At 35.2% G+C, this 17,579-nt stretch overlaps 1 protein-coding gene across 1 annotated transcript in view; it reads left to right on the top strand.

Moving 5' to 3' along the window:
* The window catches only part of LOC145689797 (tubulin alpha chain-like), a 31,004-nt gene extending 14,313 nt beyond the window's left edge, over positions 1-16,691 (top strand). Inside the window, exons 3-5 of the mRNA XM_081764003.1 lie at positions 8,335-8,636; positions 11,535-12,062; positions 16,234-16,691. Of these exons, the coding sequence (XP_081620129.1) occupies positions 8,335-8,636; positions 11,535-12,062; positions 16,234-16,518 (1,115 nt within the window). The 3' untranslated portion in view covers positions 16,519-16,691. The remainder of the gene's footprint in view (positions 1-8,334; positions 8,637-11,534; positions 12,063-16,233) is intronic.
* The last annotated feature ends 888 nt before the right edge of the window (positions 16,692-17,579 follow it).

Below are 17,579 nucleotides of genomic sequence, written 5' to 3' on the forward strand. Positions count from 1 at the left end.
TTACTAATTTTCCCACAACAATCATGTAGATGTTGTTGATGATTTTGAGTTTAATGTCCGTTCATCAGCGAGACTATATGAGACGTGGACCTACTTATTAACGTGGAATCCGAACCATATGAGCTGCTGCCGGGAATCGAAGCAACCATGTACTGTTGGTAAGAAATTTCTAAGCAAAAGAAAAAACTGATCAGCAAAATACATAAAACGATAGTCCTGCAAACTATTACTTAAAGAGAATTGTAAAATCAATACATCCATGTGGCGGTATCGTGTAGTCGTAAAGTGATTAGAAAACTTAATATTAAACTGTCGATCACATTGTTTTACTTATTTGAATTCAATGTCGTATAGATTCGGTTTTAGCTCTAGATTTCAGCGTTCTCACTTCGATTCTTAACTTGTTGGAAATATGCATTAATCGAAATTATAAAAGTATACGAAATTTAACTAGCTAAAAGAAGAGAATAACATAAAAATCCGGATTAGAGTACGTCGTCGCCAACATGTGCTTTTATTTCAGGGAGCATAAAGTCGAGAAGATCAACATTTTTTTTACCATTAAGTCGGCCTATAATTCGATGGATACCACCTCAACCTGCAGTCTCGCATATCCATCCCCAACAGTGAATCGTCACATGACCCATTCGCGCTGAACGGGCCATATATTGTGGATCAAACCGTCTTCCAGATGGGCGATACACACGTGTTGGCCCAAAGTTTCCAGTGGAAAATATTTTCTCATCTGTAAAGACAACAGTGTCCCAGTGACAAGTAATATTTAGCTCTGCAAACGCCAGTCTATCGACTTTGTGATCTTCTGTCAATCTCTCCTTAACAGCAGCCCGAAAGGACCTGAAGCCTGCGGCCCGAAGTCGCCGTCGGACTGTAGTTACATCACCTGGAAAGGCGGTAGACTGCTGCAGTTGTAGGGCACACATGAAAGGCTGTCGACAGCATTGATCAACTAATCGTTGGTCTTGGTCGGTGAGGACACTCGTGGCCGACCACTTCCAGATTTTCGAGTTAGACTTCCAGTTTCCTCATATTTTTTCCACCATCTGAACGCTGTTGCACGATGCACGCCTAATCGAGCGCCTGCTTCAGGAACACTCAATCCCGCATGTTCAATAAGAGCGTTAACACTCTCACGTACAGAATGATCATATTGCGCCATTCTTACACAAAAGTAAAAGTGCTAAAAACGTCTTTGAATATAGGATAATGGACAATATTGCTATACATGACGTCGTATTATGAAAGACATGCGCAGAAGAAGTAGATGTGCTTGTAATCAACTGTTGTTGCACGCAAAAATACTCACTCACTGTTAGTAACAAAATATTTTCCATTTTTTTTAAATCCAATACATTAGAATATAGTAGCAGTTACTATCTTTCAAGAACGTAACTTCCATCGAGTGGTGGGCATAAACAAAAACTCGTAACTATGCAACAGTTAACTTCCATCAAAACCCCCGAAGCACTTTACAGATTTAATCTGATTTATTTGTGCAATTTAGATACATATAAGATTACAACTTGTCTGGGAAATTTGTTCATACTCGTCTAAAACAGTTCTATTCTATTATTCGCCACTCGTATACATTATATGACAAACAACAAAACAGAAACAAGTAAAGTGCAAATACTCTAGACAATATTTTTCGAAACGTACTAGAGAATTAAGATATAGCCGAGCGGTTTAGTAGAGTAGTCTACTACCTCCGCCTTCTCGTGTTCAAACCCACCTTTGCACGTGCGCCTTTGGTGTACGGGGTCCCGGGTTCGATTCCCGGTGGGAGAGCCTTTGTGATTTTAACTGTCCTCGATATTTCTGTGTTCGTGTCCCTGTCGTTCTAGGTAATTGCAAAAAGCAAGTAAAAATGAGTAAAAGCAAGTAAAGTTAGATATAAGTAGTGTAAGTAAGTTACTGGAACACGTTCGGTGAGTCAGTTGACTTTTAAAAAAAAAAAAAACCTGAGGTTTGTGTCTATTCTCTGCTTTTTTTTTTCTTGTGCTTTCACAACGAACGTTTTTTCTATAATTCCTATAAGCTATGACTTGCAAACCCTAAAAAAAATACACATGTTTATTGTAATACTCTAATCCGGATTTTTATGTTATTCTCTTCTTTTAGCTAGTTAAATTTCGTATACTTTTATAATTTCGATTAATGCATATTTCCAACAAGTTAAGAATCGAAGTGAGAACGCTGAAATCTAGAGCTAAAACCGAATCTATACGACATTGAATTCAAATAAGTAAAACAATGTGATCGACAGTTTAATATTAAGTTTTCTAATCACTTTACGACTACACGATACCGCCACATGGATGTATTGATTTTACAATAAATTCTCTTTAAGTAATAGTTTGCAGGACTATCGTTTTATGTATTTTGCTGATCAGTTTTTTCTTTTGCTTAGAAATTTCTTACCAACAGTACATGGTTGCTTCGATTCCCGGCAGCAGCTCATATGGTTCGGATTCCACGTTAATAAGTAGGTCCACGTCTCATATAGTCTCGCTGATGAACGGACGTTAAACTCAAAATCATCAACAACATCTACATGATTGTTGTGGGAAAATTAGTAATTTATTATGTTGCATAAACCACGTTTTCCACTATTACTGAAACAGTAAGAAAACAAGACAACGCGGGCATTTGCTACGTTTTTACAAATTAATATTTGTCATCTAGCAAGCAATTTAGAAGAAACAGAGTATCAGGCCCGTAGCCAGCCCAAAAATTTAGGGGGGGGGCGGCCGAAGTTTGGGGGAGCCCGACCCAATCATATTATTCTTCATCACCATATTATAGTTCATTTGCAAGCCTATCGTGAAACCTTTATTGGGGCCAGCCAAAGTTTAGGGTGGGGGCCGGCCCCCTAGCCCCCCGTGGATACGGGCCTGCAGAGTATTCAATACATTAAATGTATAGCACAGTTGTGAACCTTCTTTTCCGACGTATATTAAATAATTTGCTCCGTTCCTCTATTTTTCTCTCTGTCTCTATGTCTCTCTCTCTCCCTCCTTGATATTCAGTTTCCTGCAACTTATATTTTTGCTTGTTCTTCCTGTGTTCTCACCTCTATACTTTTTTCTTCTTCCTCGATTTCTATAGTCAGAGATAGAGTGAGACAGACAAAGTGATGTGTACTAACTACTCATTTGATTTTACTTTTCTATGCACGTGTAGAACTAGCTTTTCTAAGTACCAATTAGACATAGGTTATAGGCGGTCTGTCGTGGACATGTTAGACGTAATTTTCTGCAGACTCCATTCCATCATTCATAGGTAATGATGGAGGTACATGGTATTACTGTCAGACTAGCTACATCGGTAGAGTGTGGGATTTCTAATACTATGGTTCTGGGTTCGAATCCCATCCAAAGACTATAATTTTTTTCCATTTAGCAGTTTCCGATATTGTATACGTGCGAATCTCTTAAGATGTTCTCTCTTTCTCATTTCTCCATGTAGATGGATGCTACGAAGAAAAACAATAGAGAAGTAATCTCTTGTTTCAGTTATGGTTGAGATTTTAAAGACATTTTCAGCTTTCTGCAAGCATTTTTATTTGTTTAAATAAATATGTGTTATATAACACTTACTGTGTGTAATTATGTCTTTGTGGTTTGCTGATTCTCACAGTTATTATATATGGTTCATAACAAAATTTGAGGTGGTCTCCTTTGAAGTGCATGTGTCATTTGTCAATATATGCGCACGTTTTCTTTTCCTTTATATTTCGCATATTCCTCTTTATTTAGTTTTTATCACGTTGACCTTTTTCTCTTTCTCTCTCTTTAAAACTGAGGATGTAAAATGAGAAGAGAAATGAGAAGAACCTCAATCTATTACTCCATCTTGTGAGAAATTTGTGGTTTGTAGTCACGTGGTCTATGCATTTCTTGCTCCAAACGAAGTGTGCAGGGGGACGAAGCCGAAGGTTATCCTGGCGTGATCAGTGCCACAAAGACGTTAGGTTGGTTGCCTATGTTGTTGGCGTAGTTTTACAACGAACTTAAACTTTCATGTTGCAGGTTTTTTGCTTCGTATTGTACAATCCGCAGCAAAAAACCTGCAACATGAGGATGTAAGTTTATTGTGAAACTACGCCTAACAGCACACGGAATGAACATAACGTCTAAGTGGAACGAATCACGCCAGGATAAACCTCGGCCTCCTCCCGTGCACACTTATTTTGGAGCAGAATACTTCGTCATTTCACAATAAACTTATATGCTCATGTTGCAGGTTTTTTGCCGCGGATTGTACATGTAGAAACACTCAAAGCCATCTTATGTTTTTTTTTCTTTTTTTTATGTTGAAGAGTGTCCGAGTTTCTACCAGGGTACAATAGAAAAAGTAGCATTGTAAATTTTGCTCGCTATCAAGTCGGACAGGGTATTGTGATAACTTGCTCAAAACTGTTACATGCTATACTTTATTGTTCATTCACATTATCAGAGCCAATGTGAGAATTTTTTTATTTTTCACTTTTCGAATAAGTTTATATTGATAGCAGAAATGGGATGGAATTAAAATATGGGACGCGGAATTCTCGGGCCCAAAATCAGGATTGTCCCGTTTTTTACGGGACGTATGACAGGCTTAAAGTCTGTGGACTTTATTACTTTAACTCGTCTTAAAGTTAGCATAAGAAATCATAGTTACTGTATATGAAAAATTACATCTGAAATACTGAAAGTTTAAAGGATCAATCATTGAGAATTAACCTTTCAAATCTTCATTTGAAAAGAAAGTAAACATTGGACTGGTAATTCCAAGACACGCTGATTATTATTATTATTATTATTATTATTATTATTATTATTATTATTATTATTATTATTATTATTATTATTATTATTATTATTATTATTATTATACATTTTGACGTAACAATAATGAACAATGAAAGCTTTCGTCACTATAAAATATATTATTTAGTCGCTTGTCTATTGATCTCACTCAATGACTTCATATTTCGCTTTTTTGAAACTTGTTATTTATCCTGACCATCAATTGTCTACATCGTTAAGTTTGATCTGTGGTAGTGATGAGATGCAGAGTATGAGATGCTTATTTGTAAATAAGAATAGTCTACGGCGAAAATTCCAGTAATTCTTGTAGTCCATGCTGTGATATTAAAAAAAAAAAAAAAAGGAACATAATAGCTTCAACAAACAACAGCAGATCTCTTAAAGGACAAGCTTGTGAAATTTTGAATGAATTGTAGTGAGCTGTCCAAATTGTATATTGAAATTTGGGCAGGGCATAGGGTTTGTGATGTAAGGTCCCACTGGGGAAGGATTTTTGGAAATTCGACGAAGGGGGAAAAGAGGTATGGTAATTATTATCTTAAAATGGAATTATCTCTGAAGGTTAGAGGCATGAAATTTGGTATATATATATATATATATATATTATATATATATATATATATATATATATATATATATATATATATATATATAGTGAAACCTATTTTTAGCGGAGTGTATATGTTTGCCCCTCATAGGATGTCTAAAACTTTTCTAAGGGCTGTAGTCCGGAACTCAGAATTTTCCGTTAAATGTTTATTTTGCTTTCCATTGTCCACATAACACAGTTTCCGCTTAATGAAGGAACATTAACACGTATTTTATTCCAAAATTCATGGGACGTGAAATATTTCCGTTTATGACATATTTTTTGTTCTAAGAACCATAAGCAAGCATCAAATGTCAAATACAGGAGACATGTGAGTACACACGAAACCATTATAGCAGGCACCTAAGAATAAAATCAAAGAAAATTGCATACTTAGTGTCACAAAGATTGGACTAGCTCCCTCACTTTTTAAGATAGAACGACATAAGTTACATCGTTTGAAAGTTACATGATTGCGCTCTATCATGTTATTTCGAAGCTTTTTTTAATATCTCGGTTAGTTTCTGAGTTATATGGCAATAAAACATTATTGAAAAATGAGAATAACTATATTTTTCATATAATGCTCGCCATTTTTCAGTATTGATGCAATACTTAGAATAATGCAAACTTGCATTCTTTAATCTATGCTATTACCTTGAAAGTGACACGAAAACGAAGTTTCTAGCTTAATTCTGTAAGTAGATATTATCATTTAAATGTAAGTCGATGTTTCGGTTTGGTCGCCATATTGAATCCAAGATGGCGGATTTTCGCAAAGTGGGAGAGGGTGGGAATTTTCAGGATATGTTCTGGAAAGCATACTGAACCTAACCCAAGAGGTTTCGCTTTATTATTATTTTTGTCCAGGTTCAAGCCTAAATGCACTGGACTATTAGGTACATACAGGAAACAAGTTAGCTAATGAAACATAGATCGACGAGATTTACTTTAGTTGGAACTCTCTTTCAGTAGAATCAGATTTCAAAAAAATAAGGTGTGCTATTTCCTTTTCACAAACCGGGCGACGTTCGTGTATCTATAGTTTAAAATAATCTACCATATATACAGTAATTTGTTCATAATATTCATCATCTTGGTAATCTCAAAATGTTTCTTCTATCATTACCAACACGAAATTACCCGCATAGATATTATATGCAAATAAACCAGTTATAACATTCTGAACTTATATAATTCTCCCTATTGTCTAGTGGCTGGCGCACACACCTTTGGTGCACATGGTCCTGGTAGTAGAGTCTTGAAATTTGGATGTATTACGGTAGTTCGGAATTTACCTCAAACTGTAGGTCCACATCTCATATAGTCGCAGTGCTGAAAAGGGACACTAAACTCCAACGATCCAACCAACTTTAACTTACATAATGAAATCGGATTATCATTATGATATAGACATTAAGAACAATAGACACGATGTCATTCAAACATATCGGTATAATTTATTTGTGATGTGTAGGGCAAAGCTGATACCAGAGTTTCATACTCTGGAGGCTTTTGGTTCTCTTCTTCAGTGTCCTCTTCTCAGAGGCGGATCCAGGACGGACTTCTGGGAAGGGGGGTGAGTCGTAATACTGCTACTTAGAGCTACTTTTAAGAGCTCCAAACTCTGGCATGGGTTTTATTTATATATAAAATAAGAAAGTTTCCTCTTCTGGAGGAGGCGATCGCCTCGATCATCCCCCTGGATCCGCCCCTGCCTCTTCTCCTTTTGTTGGATTACCTGTCAACTTTGACACTTGCGCCTTGAGATGATGTGTAATCAACATATCAATCCCTCCTTTCGTTATTGATATATATATATATATATATATATATATATATATATATATATATATATATATATATATATATATATATATATATATATATATATATATATATATATATATATATATATATATATATATATATATATATATATATATACATATATATATTTTTTTTTGAGCGGGTCCGCTACTTTTACCATTGAAACAACTGCTCAATTGTTTTCACAACGCTGCTAAATAAACGTCACGTTAGTTTCATATGAAGAGTCCTTGATGTTTTATACTATATAACTTAGTTATAATAAGCTACAAAAAGCTCAGTCTCTCAAGATCATTTTTGACAGCTTTCTGTTTGTCCCTCCACTTGTGTGATATTTGATCCCATTCGTATGAACTACGCTGCCTGAGTGTACCGATAAGACAGGATTTGGAATGCAATTGTCATAGTCCAGGCGCCATGATAAAAAAAAAAAAAAAGTAATATAAAGAATTTCGCATGTAAAGATAATTACTTTAAAAATTGTAGTATATTGTGTAATATGATTACGTTTTAAGGAACTAGACAAAGTAGATCAAACTGTCGAGGCAAGAAGTTGTTTCTCCACATAACAACGGACCAGGTCGTCTTGCGTTCTCAATTATCAAATATCTTGCTAAATTCCAGATTTCTGGATTTAGTCAACCACATATTCTCCTGATTTCTTTTGGGGCGACTTTTTTCTATTAGAAAATTGAAATTTGTTCTCAAGGGGAAAAGCTCCAACTTAGACGAAGAATAGTCGAATTTGGAAAATTCTTTTAAGATCTGCAGAACCTTGAAAACCTCCCAAAAGTGACAACACTGTTGGAATCTATGTGATAAATGGATTTTACTTTGAGTGGGACACCTCACAACAGCTTTGGAATCTGTGATATTTATAACTTCTCCGTTATTAGATATATAATTTGAGGGAAATCAGAAGTGACCACCAGCTTTAATGGTGTATCAACATATATTAATCTTTTTATAAGCCAATTCCAGGGACGAAATTTGTATATTTTCTACTAAACTTTGAACTAATATCTCCTACTAAATTTGTGGAACTTGAATCCTAAATTTTGAATTATCTTCTTTCTTTTGTAGATGAAGTGAGAGTAGGACATTATAAAGATTTGTATCACCCGGAACAGCTGATCAATGGGAAAGAGGACGCTGCCAACAACTACGCAAGGGGACGTTACACAGTTGGGCGTGACGTCATTGATCTTGTAATGGACAGGATTCAGAAATTGGCTGATCAGTGCTCGGGTCTGCAAGGATTTTTAGTATTCCATTCGTTCGGAGGAGGCACTGGTTCAGGCTTCACCTCATTGTTAATGGACTGTTTGGCTGAAAATTTTGGAAAGAAGTGTAAATTGGAGTTTGCTGTCTATCCTGCTCCCCAGGTAAATTTCAACATATTAGATTGATTAGATGTAGATTCGAAAAGTGTAGATGTAGTTCTTACTTTCATTTGTTATGGTACTCTACACGATTATAGTGTATCGTAAGATTAAGTTCTTTTTAACAAGTCTTTTTTTTAAAAAAAAAAATGTCGCACGATTATGTCCGAGGCCAAGGAATACGACGATAATCATGATAATGAATGAACTGTTTGAATGAAGAAAATGGGAAGAAACGGGAGAACCTCGAGAAATCCCACGCATGAATTGTTTGTTCACCACAAACTCACTCGGTGCAAGCTAAAATCGAACTCATTTAGAAGCTAAATTTGTTGAAGCTTTTGAACATTTTTCTCTTGTTTGTAATTTGAGAGTTAAATGAAATCATTTGAATCATTTTTAGTACATGTAGTAATAATACAAAGTCATTGAAGTGTAATGAAACAAGGTTCACGCATTCAGAACCACTTCTATATATCTACAGTCAAGAAAAGAAGTCAAAACTAAATAAAATGTATATCTCCTTTTGTCAAATACTATACCTATGTAGTTTAATAGTCACCTTTAACTAATAGTTTTGTAATGCTTTCTGCTTCCAGTAGAAATTTCCTTGGAGTCTCGTAAGCTTTCAGTGTTAATAAGAGAGATTTTAATGTTAATATTACACTAAACACAAACATTGCTTCAGGAAATAGCGTAAGCATAATTTCATCAAGAGGAGAGGACTTCATACTCTCAAGTTCATATAATTTCCGGATTTTTGTATAGCTTACATATCTCTATATGTTTGATAATATCTTGTTCAAGGGGGCTAAACATGGAAACCTCCATTTGCATATGTCACTGGCTCCAAAGATTCACACTAACATCATGACGCGAGTCTCTCGGTGCGCGTAACCGTGGACAGCGATCCTACTGAGAGAATAACATACAGGATAAGAACTCAAGTAGTTATTGAATCACACTTTAATAATTTTTACTGTTCTTCATAACCTCCATATTGTTCATACCTTTTATTATACATTTCTTTACAAAGTTTCTTCAAAGTAGAGAACTGATATATAATTCCCATCGTTCAATCACCGAGTTGCTGATGATAAAATATGAATTTCGATTTGTGTTCTATCTCTCGAGCGACAGTTCGACCAACTGTTGCAACTGAGGCACACCCGGCGAACCCTCATTTTTCATGATACCCTAAAACGAAAAATTACATTGTGCCCGCACGGGGTGACCATTCTGTTCTGCCACGACAGCCAAAGCCTTTCATGAAATTGCTCGTCTAAGAAGTGTAAGTGTAACAAAGTGAGGTTGTCTATCCCATTGCTTTTCAATTGATGTGTCGCGACATACTGATGTGTCACGCAGTCCCTTAAGGTGTGTCGTGAAATTTTATAATTTAAAAATAATGAAGAATTTAATAATAATTACTTAAAATCGAGACAGGTTATGATTTCGTGTAAATGTCACAGGAATCTAATGATAATCTTTGGAGTTAGACCATGAAACTCCTTAATGGCTGACAGTATCAATATCATAATTATGTGTATGATCACACATAACTTCCTTATAGGTGCACTAATTTTGTTAATTTACCTATTGTTTGAAAAAGTATGCTTTTGTAATGACTTCATATAAATTGCATTAGGATCTGATGATAATCTTCGAAAGTAGACCATAAAACTCCTTAACAACTGACAGTGTGCATGTTCATGTATAACTTCAACACAGATGTACTGATACAGATTAATAATTTCTTTAGTTTCGAAGGGTATACTTTCTCACAGATCAGAATCGGATAAAAATCTTTAGAGCTAGACCATGAAACTCCTCAACAGCTGATATTTTTAATGCCGTGTAAATGATTCTGTAAGACCGATTTCAATATATATTTGTTCACTCATGTTTCGTAGGGAGACTCATTTTACAGGAAGTTAGTGCACTACATTTAGTTTAGGTATCTACTAAAGTATTGAAGTGATGAAAAAGTGAAAAATCAAAGAAACTTAACAGAAAAATACCATACTTCATAAACGCACTAAAGCGCAGAAAATAAAAAAAAACTTTTTAAAAAGTGTGTACCAACTTAAAAAGTGCTAAAAAGGAGAAAATAATAATATTACCTGATAAAATTACCATCGAAGTAATTTTATGTTAGGCATCAATTTGTTCGGCTTGGCATAACTTCAAAAATTTTTATAGGTAATAGTAATGTATTATTTTCTGGTTTTAAGCGCTTTATTATTATTATTATTATTATTATTATTATTATTATTATTATTATTATTATTATTATTATTATTATTATTATTATTATCTGTTTTCAGCATTTTTATTATTTTCTGCTTATTATAGAGCTTTTTTTGAATTCGGTTCATATTCATTTTTAAAGCTTTTATTAATCCTTGCTGACCACTTTTCCATGTCCTTCTCTTTAGAAGAGACAGTGATATAGTAATTTATTGTGTAATTTGTAACTTACCTGGCAAGATCAGTTTCAGTTACAAAGTCATAAAACAATGTGATTTTTTTATGATGTACAAAGACAATATTTTGATATAAGTTTTACAGTATCTTCAATGAATAGACTTATATTTTTTTTCCTTTACTACAGTCGAAATGGAAATTATTATAAGATGCAAACATAAAAGTAACAAGGTGACAACATGTAAAGCAAAGTGGAGGAACAATCTATTACGTTTAGTGCGTTCTGGGAAAATAAAAAATCTAGTCAATACCTGTTATCCTTCCTCCAAGCATACTACATTGCGGATATTGTCTTTCACTGTTTGCGTTTGTCTTTATATGCACTTTGTATAGGAATTGGTTCGAATTTATTTAATTTTGTGATATGGTAGTTTTTTGTTAGCTAAAATCAAATTCCTTTTCTTTTCTTTATAGATATCTACTGCAGTTGTTGAGCCTTACAACTCAATTCTTACAACTCACACAACTATGAATTACTCAGATTGTGCTTTTATGGTAGATAATGAAGCTATATATGATCTCTGCAGAAAGAAACTTAGTATTGAAAGGCCAACGTATGCCAATCTGAATAGGCTCATATGCCAAGTAGTATCATCTATCACTGCTTCTCTACGCTTTGATGGTGCTCTTAATGTGGACCTCAACGAATTTCAAACTAACTTGGTTCCTTATCCTCGTATTCACTTTCCTCTGGCTGCCTATGCTCCTATCGTGTCCTCCGAAAAGGCTTTCCATGAGCAGATGTCAGTATCAGAGATCACCAGTTCTTGTTTCGACCGCGACCACCAAATGGTGAAGTGTGATCCAAAGGATGGAAAGTACATGGCCTGCTGCTTGTTGTACCGCGGAGATGTTGTTCCAAAAGATGTGAATGCTGCAATCGCTTCAATTAAAGCTAAAAGTAGCATAAAATTTGTGGACTGGTGTCCAACTGGATTTAAGGTGAGTTTCTGTGTAACTTTCTTTTTAATTAAAATCTATGACAGAGTTGGATCTTTAATTCATTATTTTTGAAACTTACTAAAATACTAGCATTACTTACCCGCTTTGCTGAGTTAAATTAAGAAAAAAATAGTAATATGTTCCGTTAGTCAGTTCCGTTACTAAAGCGCTCCTCTTCCCCTATATTGCGTGGTTAAATTTAGATTTAAACGGCATCATCACAGCGACCCCGGAAACTATAGATTCGGCACTAATATTGGTCATTTTCTATTATTTTTACGTATCTCCTCTTCCTTTCCCCATGTTACGGGGCACGGTATCGGAAGCGTCATTGTTCACCTCAGCTACCCCGACAACTATAGATTCAACACTGATATCTGTCATTTTCGATCATTTATATATACCCCCCCCTTCCCCTAGGTTCTACCATCAAAGTGGAGCTATAAAAAAATCCAGTTCCGAACCTCATCTATGTTGAAAATTTGACTGAGATCGGTGGTGGTTCAAGAGTTACTAAGTCACATACCTAGTCATTTTTATTTTTATTTACATACATTGAGTTTTGTATATCTCCCCCTCTTCCTCCGCCTCTACGTTGCTCCGTCAAAATGAAATGAAAAAAATACATCCCAGACTTGAACCTCATCTATAATAAAAATTTGATCGATATTAGTCGTTTGGTTCAAGAGTTATTAAGTTTTATTTATTTTTTATAACTCCTCCTCCTCCTTCTCCCGTAAGTTTTACCGCCAAAGTGTAATGATAGCACACTTCCAGGTCCGAACCGCATGTATGTTGAAAATTTGATCGATCTCATTCGAGTGGTTCAAGATATTAAGAGTCACATAGTACTTTCAATTTTATTATATAGATTAATGAATACGAAGAGAGGCGCCTAATCATATTCTGTAGCGGAATTCTATTGTGAGTTTAAAGAAAACTGGGGTCTGACGAATGGCTTCAGGCGCTATAAACAAAAGGAAGGGGGAAGAGTTGTCTGCCAATCACTGGAACATTCTTTCACACTTTATCTACTCAACCAAGGTCACTGACACGCTTACCGGTAATTGCATGTTGAATAAACGGGAAGTGGTAAAAATTAAACATTTCTGGTTTAACCCTGATCACTATAGAGCCAGAGCGGTAATAGATAGCGAGAAGCTGTTTTCTGCAGTCGATTAAGTAACCTAAGAATACATTTTGTCTCCGTCCTTAACTCTCTGCTAAAACGAGAAGTAATAGAAACTCATTAGAACTTCTGGTTTCAATATTGATCAATGTGGAGCTAACTAAACAAGAGGTAGCGAGAAGCTGTTTATGCCAGGCGTTTACTGAGTTTGATCGAGGGTGTATAGCGAACCTGCAGGAAGATGAAGCAGAGTAGGACAACAGGATGCACGTGAAATGAAAATTGTGCATGATTGGTGGCTCCAATGGTTTGCGAAGAAAGTACACACACATGTCAGACCTATTACAGTTAGGAGCTGAATTCTGATGAACATCTGACCTCTTACATCCAATCATCTGCCATTACGGATTGCAAGGTAACCGAACCGCAGATTAGGACAAATGGTGTACTCAGAGTATCAACTAGGATTATCTGCAACTATTTGCTGGACATATGACGCAACAATTTGCTAAAGTACTATTTGTCATACTTCTTATCACGCTTTGCTACTGCTCAGACCACCTGTAATTATATCACAGGAAATGTAATTGGAGGGATTAATGGCGTATCTGTGTTAATGATGAGAGCCGTTCTATCACTGCGTTAGGAATATATAGGACTAAAGCTAGGAATCATGATATGGGGAGGAATCATGATATGGTTGTTCACCTCTGCTATTCTTGCAGAGAACATTGACCAGTGCAACGTACGCGTACATCCAGAACATCATTTAAGTCGTTCTGTTGTTATTCTTAATCTTATCCCATCAGGGATATGAACTCTTTCAACATGATAGTGACGTCCCACATACCGTCAGTGCTATCCAACACTCTCTCCAAGGAATGATACACCTCTCGCGACTCATACAGTCACATGACCTTTCCCTCATTGAATATTGAGCATCTGCTCTGGTATGCAGCCCATTAAAATTTGACCAACTATGGCATCAAGTAATTAAAATGTGGAACACCATTTCCTGTGACATCATTGCTTCTGCGATCGTCTCCATTTGAGAATAAGTCCGCATTGAAATAGGAAGAGGTTACACAATGTATTGAATAGCCTTTTGACACACCCTGTATATTCTATCCGTAGATATAGAACCCTGTAAGCATGGCCATGCATAGTGTACAGCCTACAGAATGTGTAAAATTTTCTTCACCTGAGACCATTATTTCTGGGTAGGCCTATTCATTTTTGATTTCCTAGTAGTGTGCATTCCAGTATCCTCGTTTATGAACAGTAATGGAAATACGTTTGCTTTCAATGATTTATGTCAGATTATGCATGTAATTTGTATTTAAGTTTTTTTATGTTTATAAAAGAGATCCAAGAACTATGAAATGAAATTTTTGAAATTCAAAAAAATGCCTATTAATTTATTCTTTTCCTTTCTGCTTGTACTTCCTTTGTAAGTAATTTATTCCAAGTGTACTCCTCTTTCCCTGCTGCCTTAGAAAATATGATTATTACGTAATTATCATACCCAGCTGCTATTTAGGGTCATAATTTCCCGATAACCACATTAAAAAAAATCACTCTACGGTAATTATCCTGTAAGTTGTACTAGAAATTTTGAACTTTGTCAGGGATCTTAATTAAGAATTTATACATGATTTCATCTGTCTCGTAGTCTCTGGAGCAATGCCACGTTTGAAGTTCATGTTACATGTTCCAGGCGATGATTACCTGGAACCTAAAAGGTTGAGATTATATAACCCGTTTTTTGTAATTATTGCATGCAGCTTGTGAGAATTTACTCAATAACGTTTAGTAAGATAATGTAATTCTTTTCAACTTAAAAGAAGGAAATATTAATATCATATATAGTAAATACAAACAACTTCTTTAAAATAATGAATTTTCATTTAATAAAAATTGACAAGAAGAAGAGTTAGGCCTATGTTGAACGATGAAATTGTAAAATTTAAATATTGGTATGAGTTATCTGAATGGTATGATAAAGAAATAGTAAATTGCTATTTCTTAATTTTGCTATGCATTTTTACTTGAGAAATGTCACTGCTGTAACTCACGTGTCCTATTACAACCTTCATATTATTATTTAAATCTTGGCAATAGAACTTTCATGACTTGTTATGAGTTCTAGTGACTGATTTTCTGTTTCCGAAGATTGGTGGCTTCTAAGTAGCAACTATTTAAGGGATTAACAAAAGACACGGATCTTCTGTAAATGTAGACACAATGTATAAGCTATAATGTAGTGCGCTACATTTTTTAAAACTTTTGTACATCTTTAGCAGCGATGTATTTACGGTAACTTAGATTTAATTGAAATCAATAAGTCAGTAGGAAATTCGCATTATTAATTAATGAATTCCGGCGTTTAGAAAATGCTTAAGCATGCGATTTTTGCAGTTTAATATTAGTTCTAACTTTGAACAGAATTTTCTTAATAATGTTCACGTGGCTTTTGTTTATTGTTTAATATATCTAATTCAGAAGATTAGCGCTTCCTGGGCTACTCCCTCGAATACAGTTCATCTCTTGTAGTGTAATTGAAATGAAATGAAATGAAATCTTTTAGTTCGACGATTATGCCGGCTAAACTAAAGGAGACGGTGATGATGAGAAATGAAGGAAATGGTAGAATGAAGAAAGTGGGAGGAAACGGGAGAACACCGAGAAAATCCACACACACGGTGCTTGTCTACCACAAAGTTCACTTGGCGTGAGTTGTAACATAATTGCCTATGTATGCAACTATGTTTGTGTATGTTATGATAAGAGCAATTGTGTTGCAAACTTCAAAAGTTGATAATTTTGCTGTCAAACTTACTCAAGCTCAAAAAGAATAATTAAATGATTATGTGAAATGTACACATCTATAAGTCATACAAACTGGATTTGCTTTTTATTTTATTTTATTTAAACTTACCAAACTCTCCCACAAAGAATTGTGTAGCTACAGTCTTTAGGTTAATGTCCTGAAGTAGGTGTATTATAAATACATTACTCGACTAGATATGTTTATAATTACAGGTGGGCATCAATTACCAACCACCCACAGTGTTCCCTGGTGGAGACCTAGCCAAAGTACATCGTGCAGTCTCGTTGCTGACAAACACAACAGCTATCGCAGAAGCATGGGCAAAATTAAATAAAAAGTTTGATTTGATGTACAACAAGAGGGCTTTCATTCATTGGTATGTCGGAGAAGGAATGGAAGAAGGAGAATTTGCTGAAGCTCGCGAGGATCTAGCTGCTTTGGAAATAGACTACCATGAAGTGGCCAATGACTCAATTGATACAGGATCTGAATACTAACTATCACTTTTTTGCAACCCTCTGAAAATCATTCCCAGTCTGTAACTGATTTTTCTTCTACATTTAAAAACATGTATTGCCATAGTACTTATCTTGTTATCATGATTGGAGCACTCAAAACAGCAATATTTAGTGTATAATAATCAAATAAATAACTCAAGTTTTACAAAAAACGACAACGCTAGTATTTATTTAAATATTGCAACAAACTGTAGTTAGAACTGTTTTAATTAAATTGAGAAACTTAGTGGTACGAAGGCATTCACTAGAATTTACTAGAACTTATAAGCTGTGTCCTTAATTTGTAAACGCTTGCCAACTAAAGAGCAAATCTTTCTGTTTACCGCATAATTCGTGGTCAAGATAATTCATAAGACACATTTGACAACCACAAATCTTCCTGAGCTCCCTCAGGAGTTAGCCTCTTCGACCCGGGTTCGAATCACGGTGTGTGAGACCCATGTTCGATTCCCGGCGGGTTCGGATCCCACGTTAAACTGTAGATCCACGTCTCATAGCCTCGCTGATGAACGGAAGCTAAATTCACAAATCAAGTCAAATCAAAAATAAAATTTTCCTGTGTAATTGCTATGGGTTGAGTTAACATTGCATTTCATTAGAACAAAAGCGTGCCTTACGCACTCCTCGAAACAAGGTATTTTCGACGTTATCCGTGGTATGTCGTTTCACTGGTAGACGTACAATTCCTACCGTTTGTATGGTCTATATTTTGTTTCATACTGTTGTAAACCTATGTGTGTATGTGTGTGTGTATGTGTTTTGTGCACATTATAATTTGCAAAATGCCTTTAGGAAAAGATAGTTTTCGATTGGTTTTCTCACTTGACGTTTCTGTGTATGATTTCTGTTTCTATTACTAAAGAGAGAAAAAAATGGTATTAGAAAGTACTGGAATTAAGATGATACTTGAGGAAGTGCTTGAATTAATCATCAGCACGAAGTAATTGGGGAACTGTTTGAATTAAGTTAAGAATTCACCTAGATGTTACAGTTCAATTTTCAAAAATCTACAACATAATTGTCATTTTCGTTCGAATAGT

This window comes from Thermobia domestica, chromosome 1 (assembly GCF_964235325.1).
Source record: "Thermobia domestica chromosome 1, izTheDome1.hap1.1, whole genome shotgun sequence".
NCBI classification, from domain to species: domain Eukaryota; kingdom Metazoa; phylum Arthropoda; class Insecta; order Zygentoma; family Lepismatidae; genus Thermobia; species Thermobia domestica.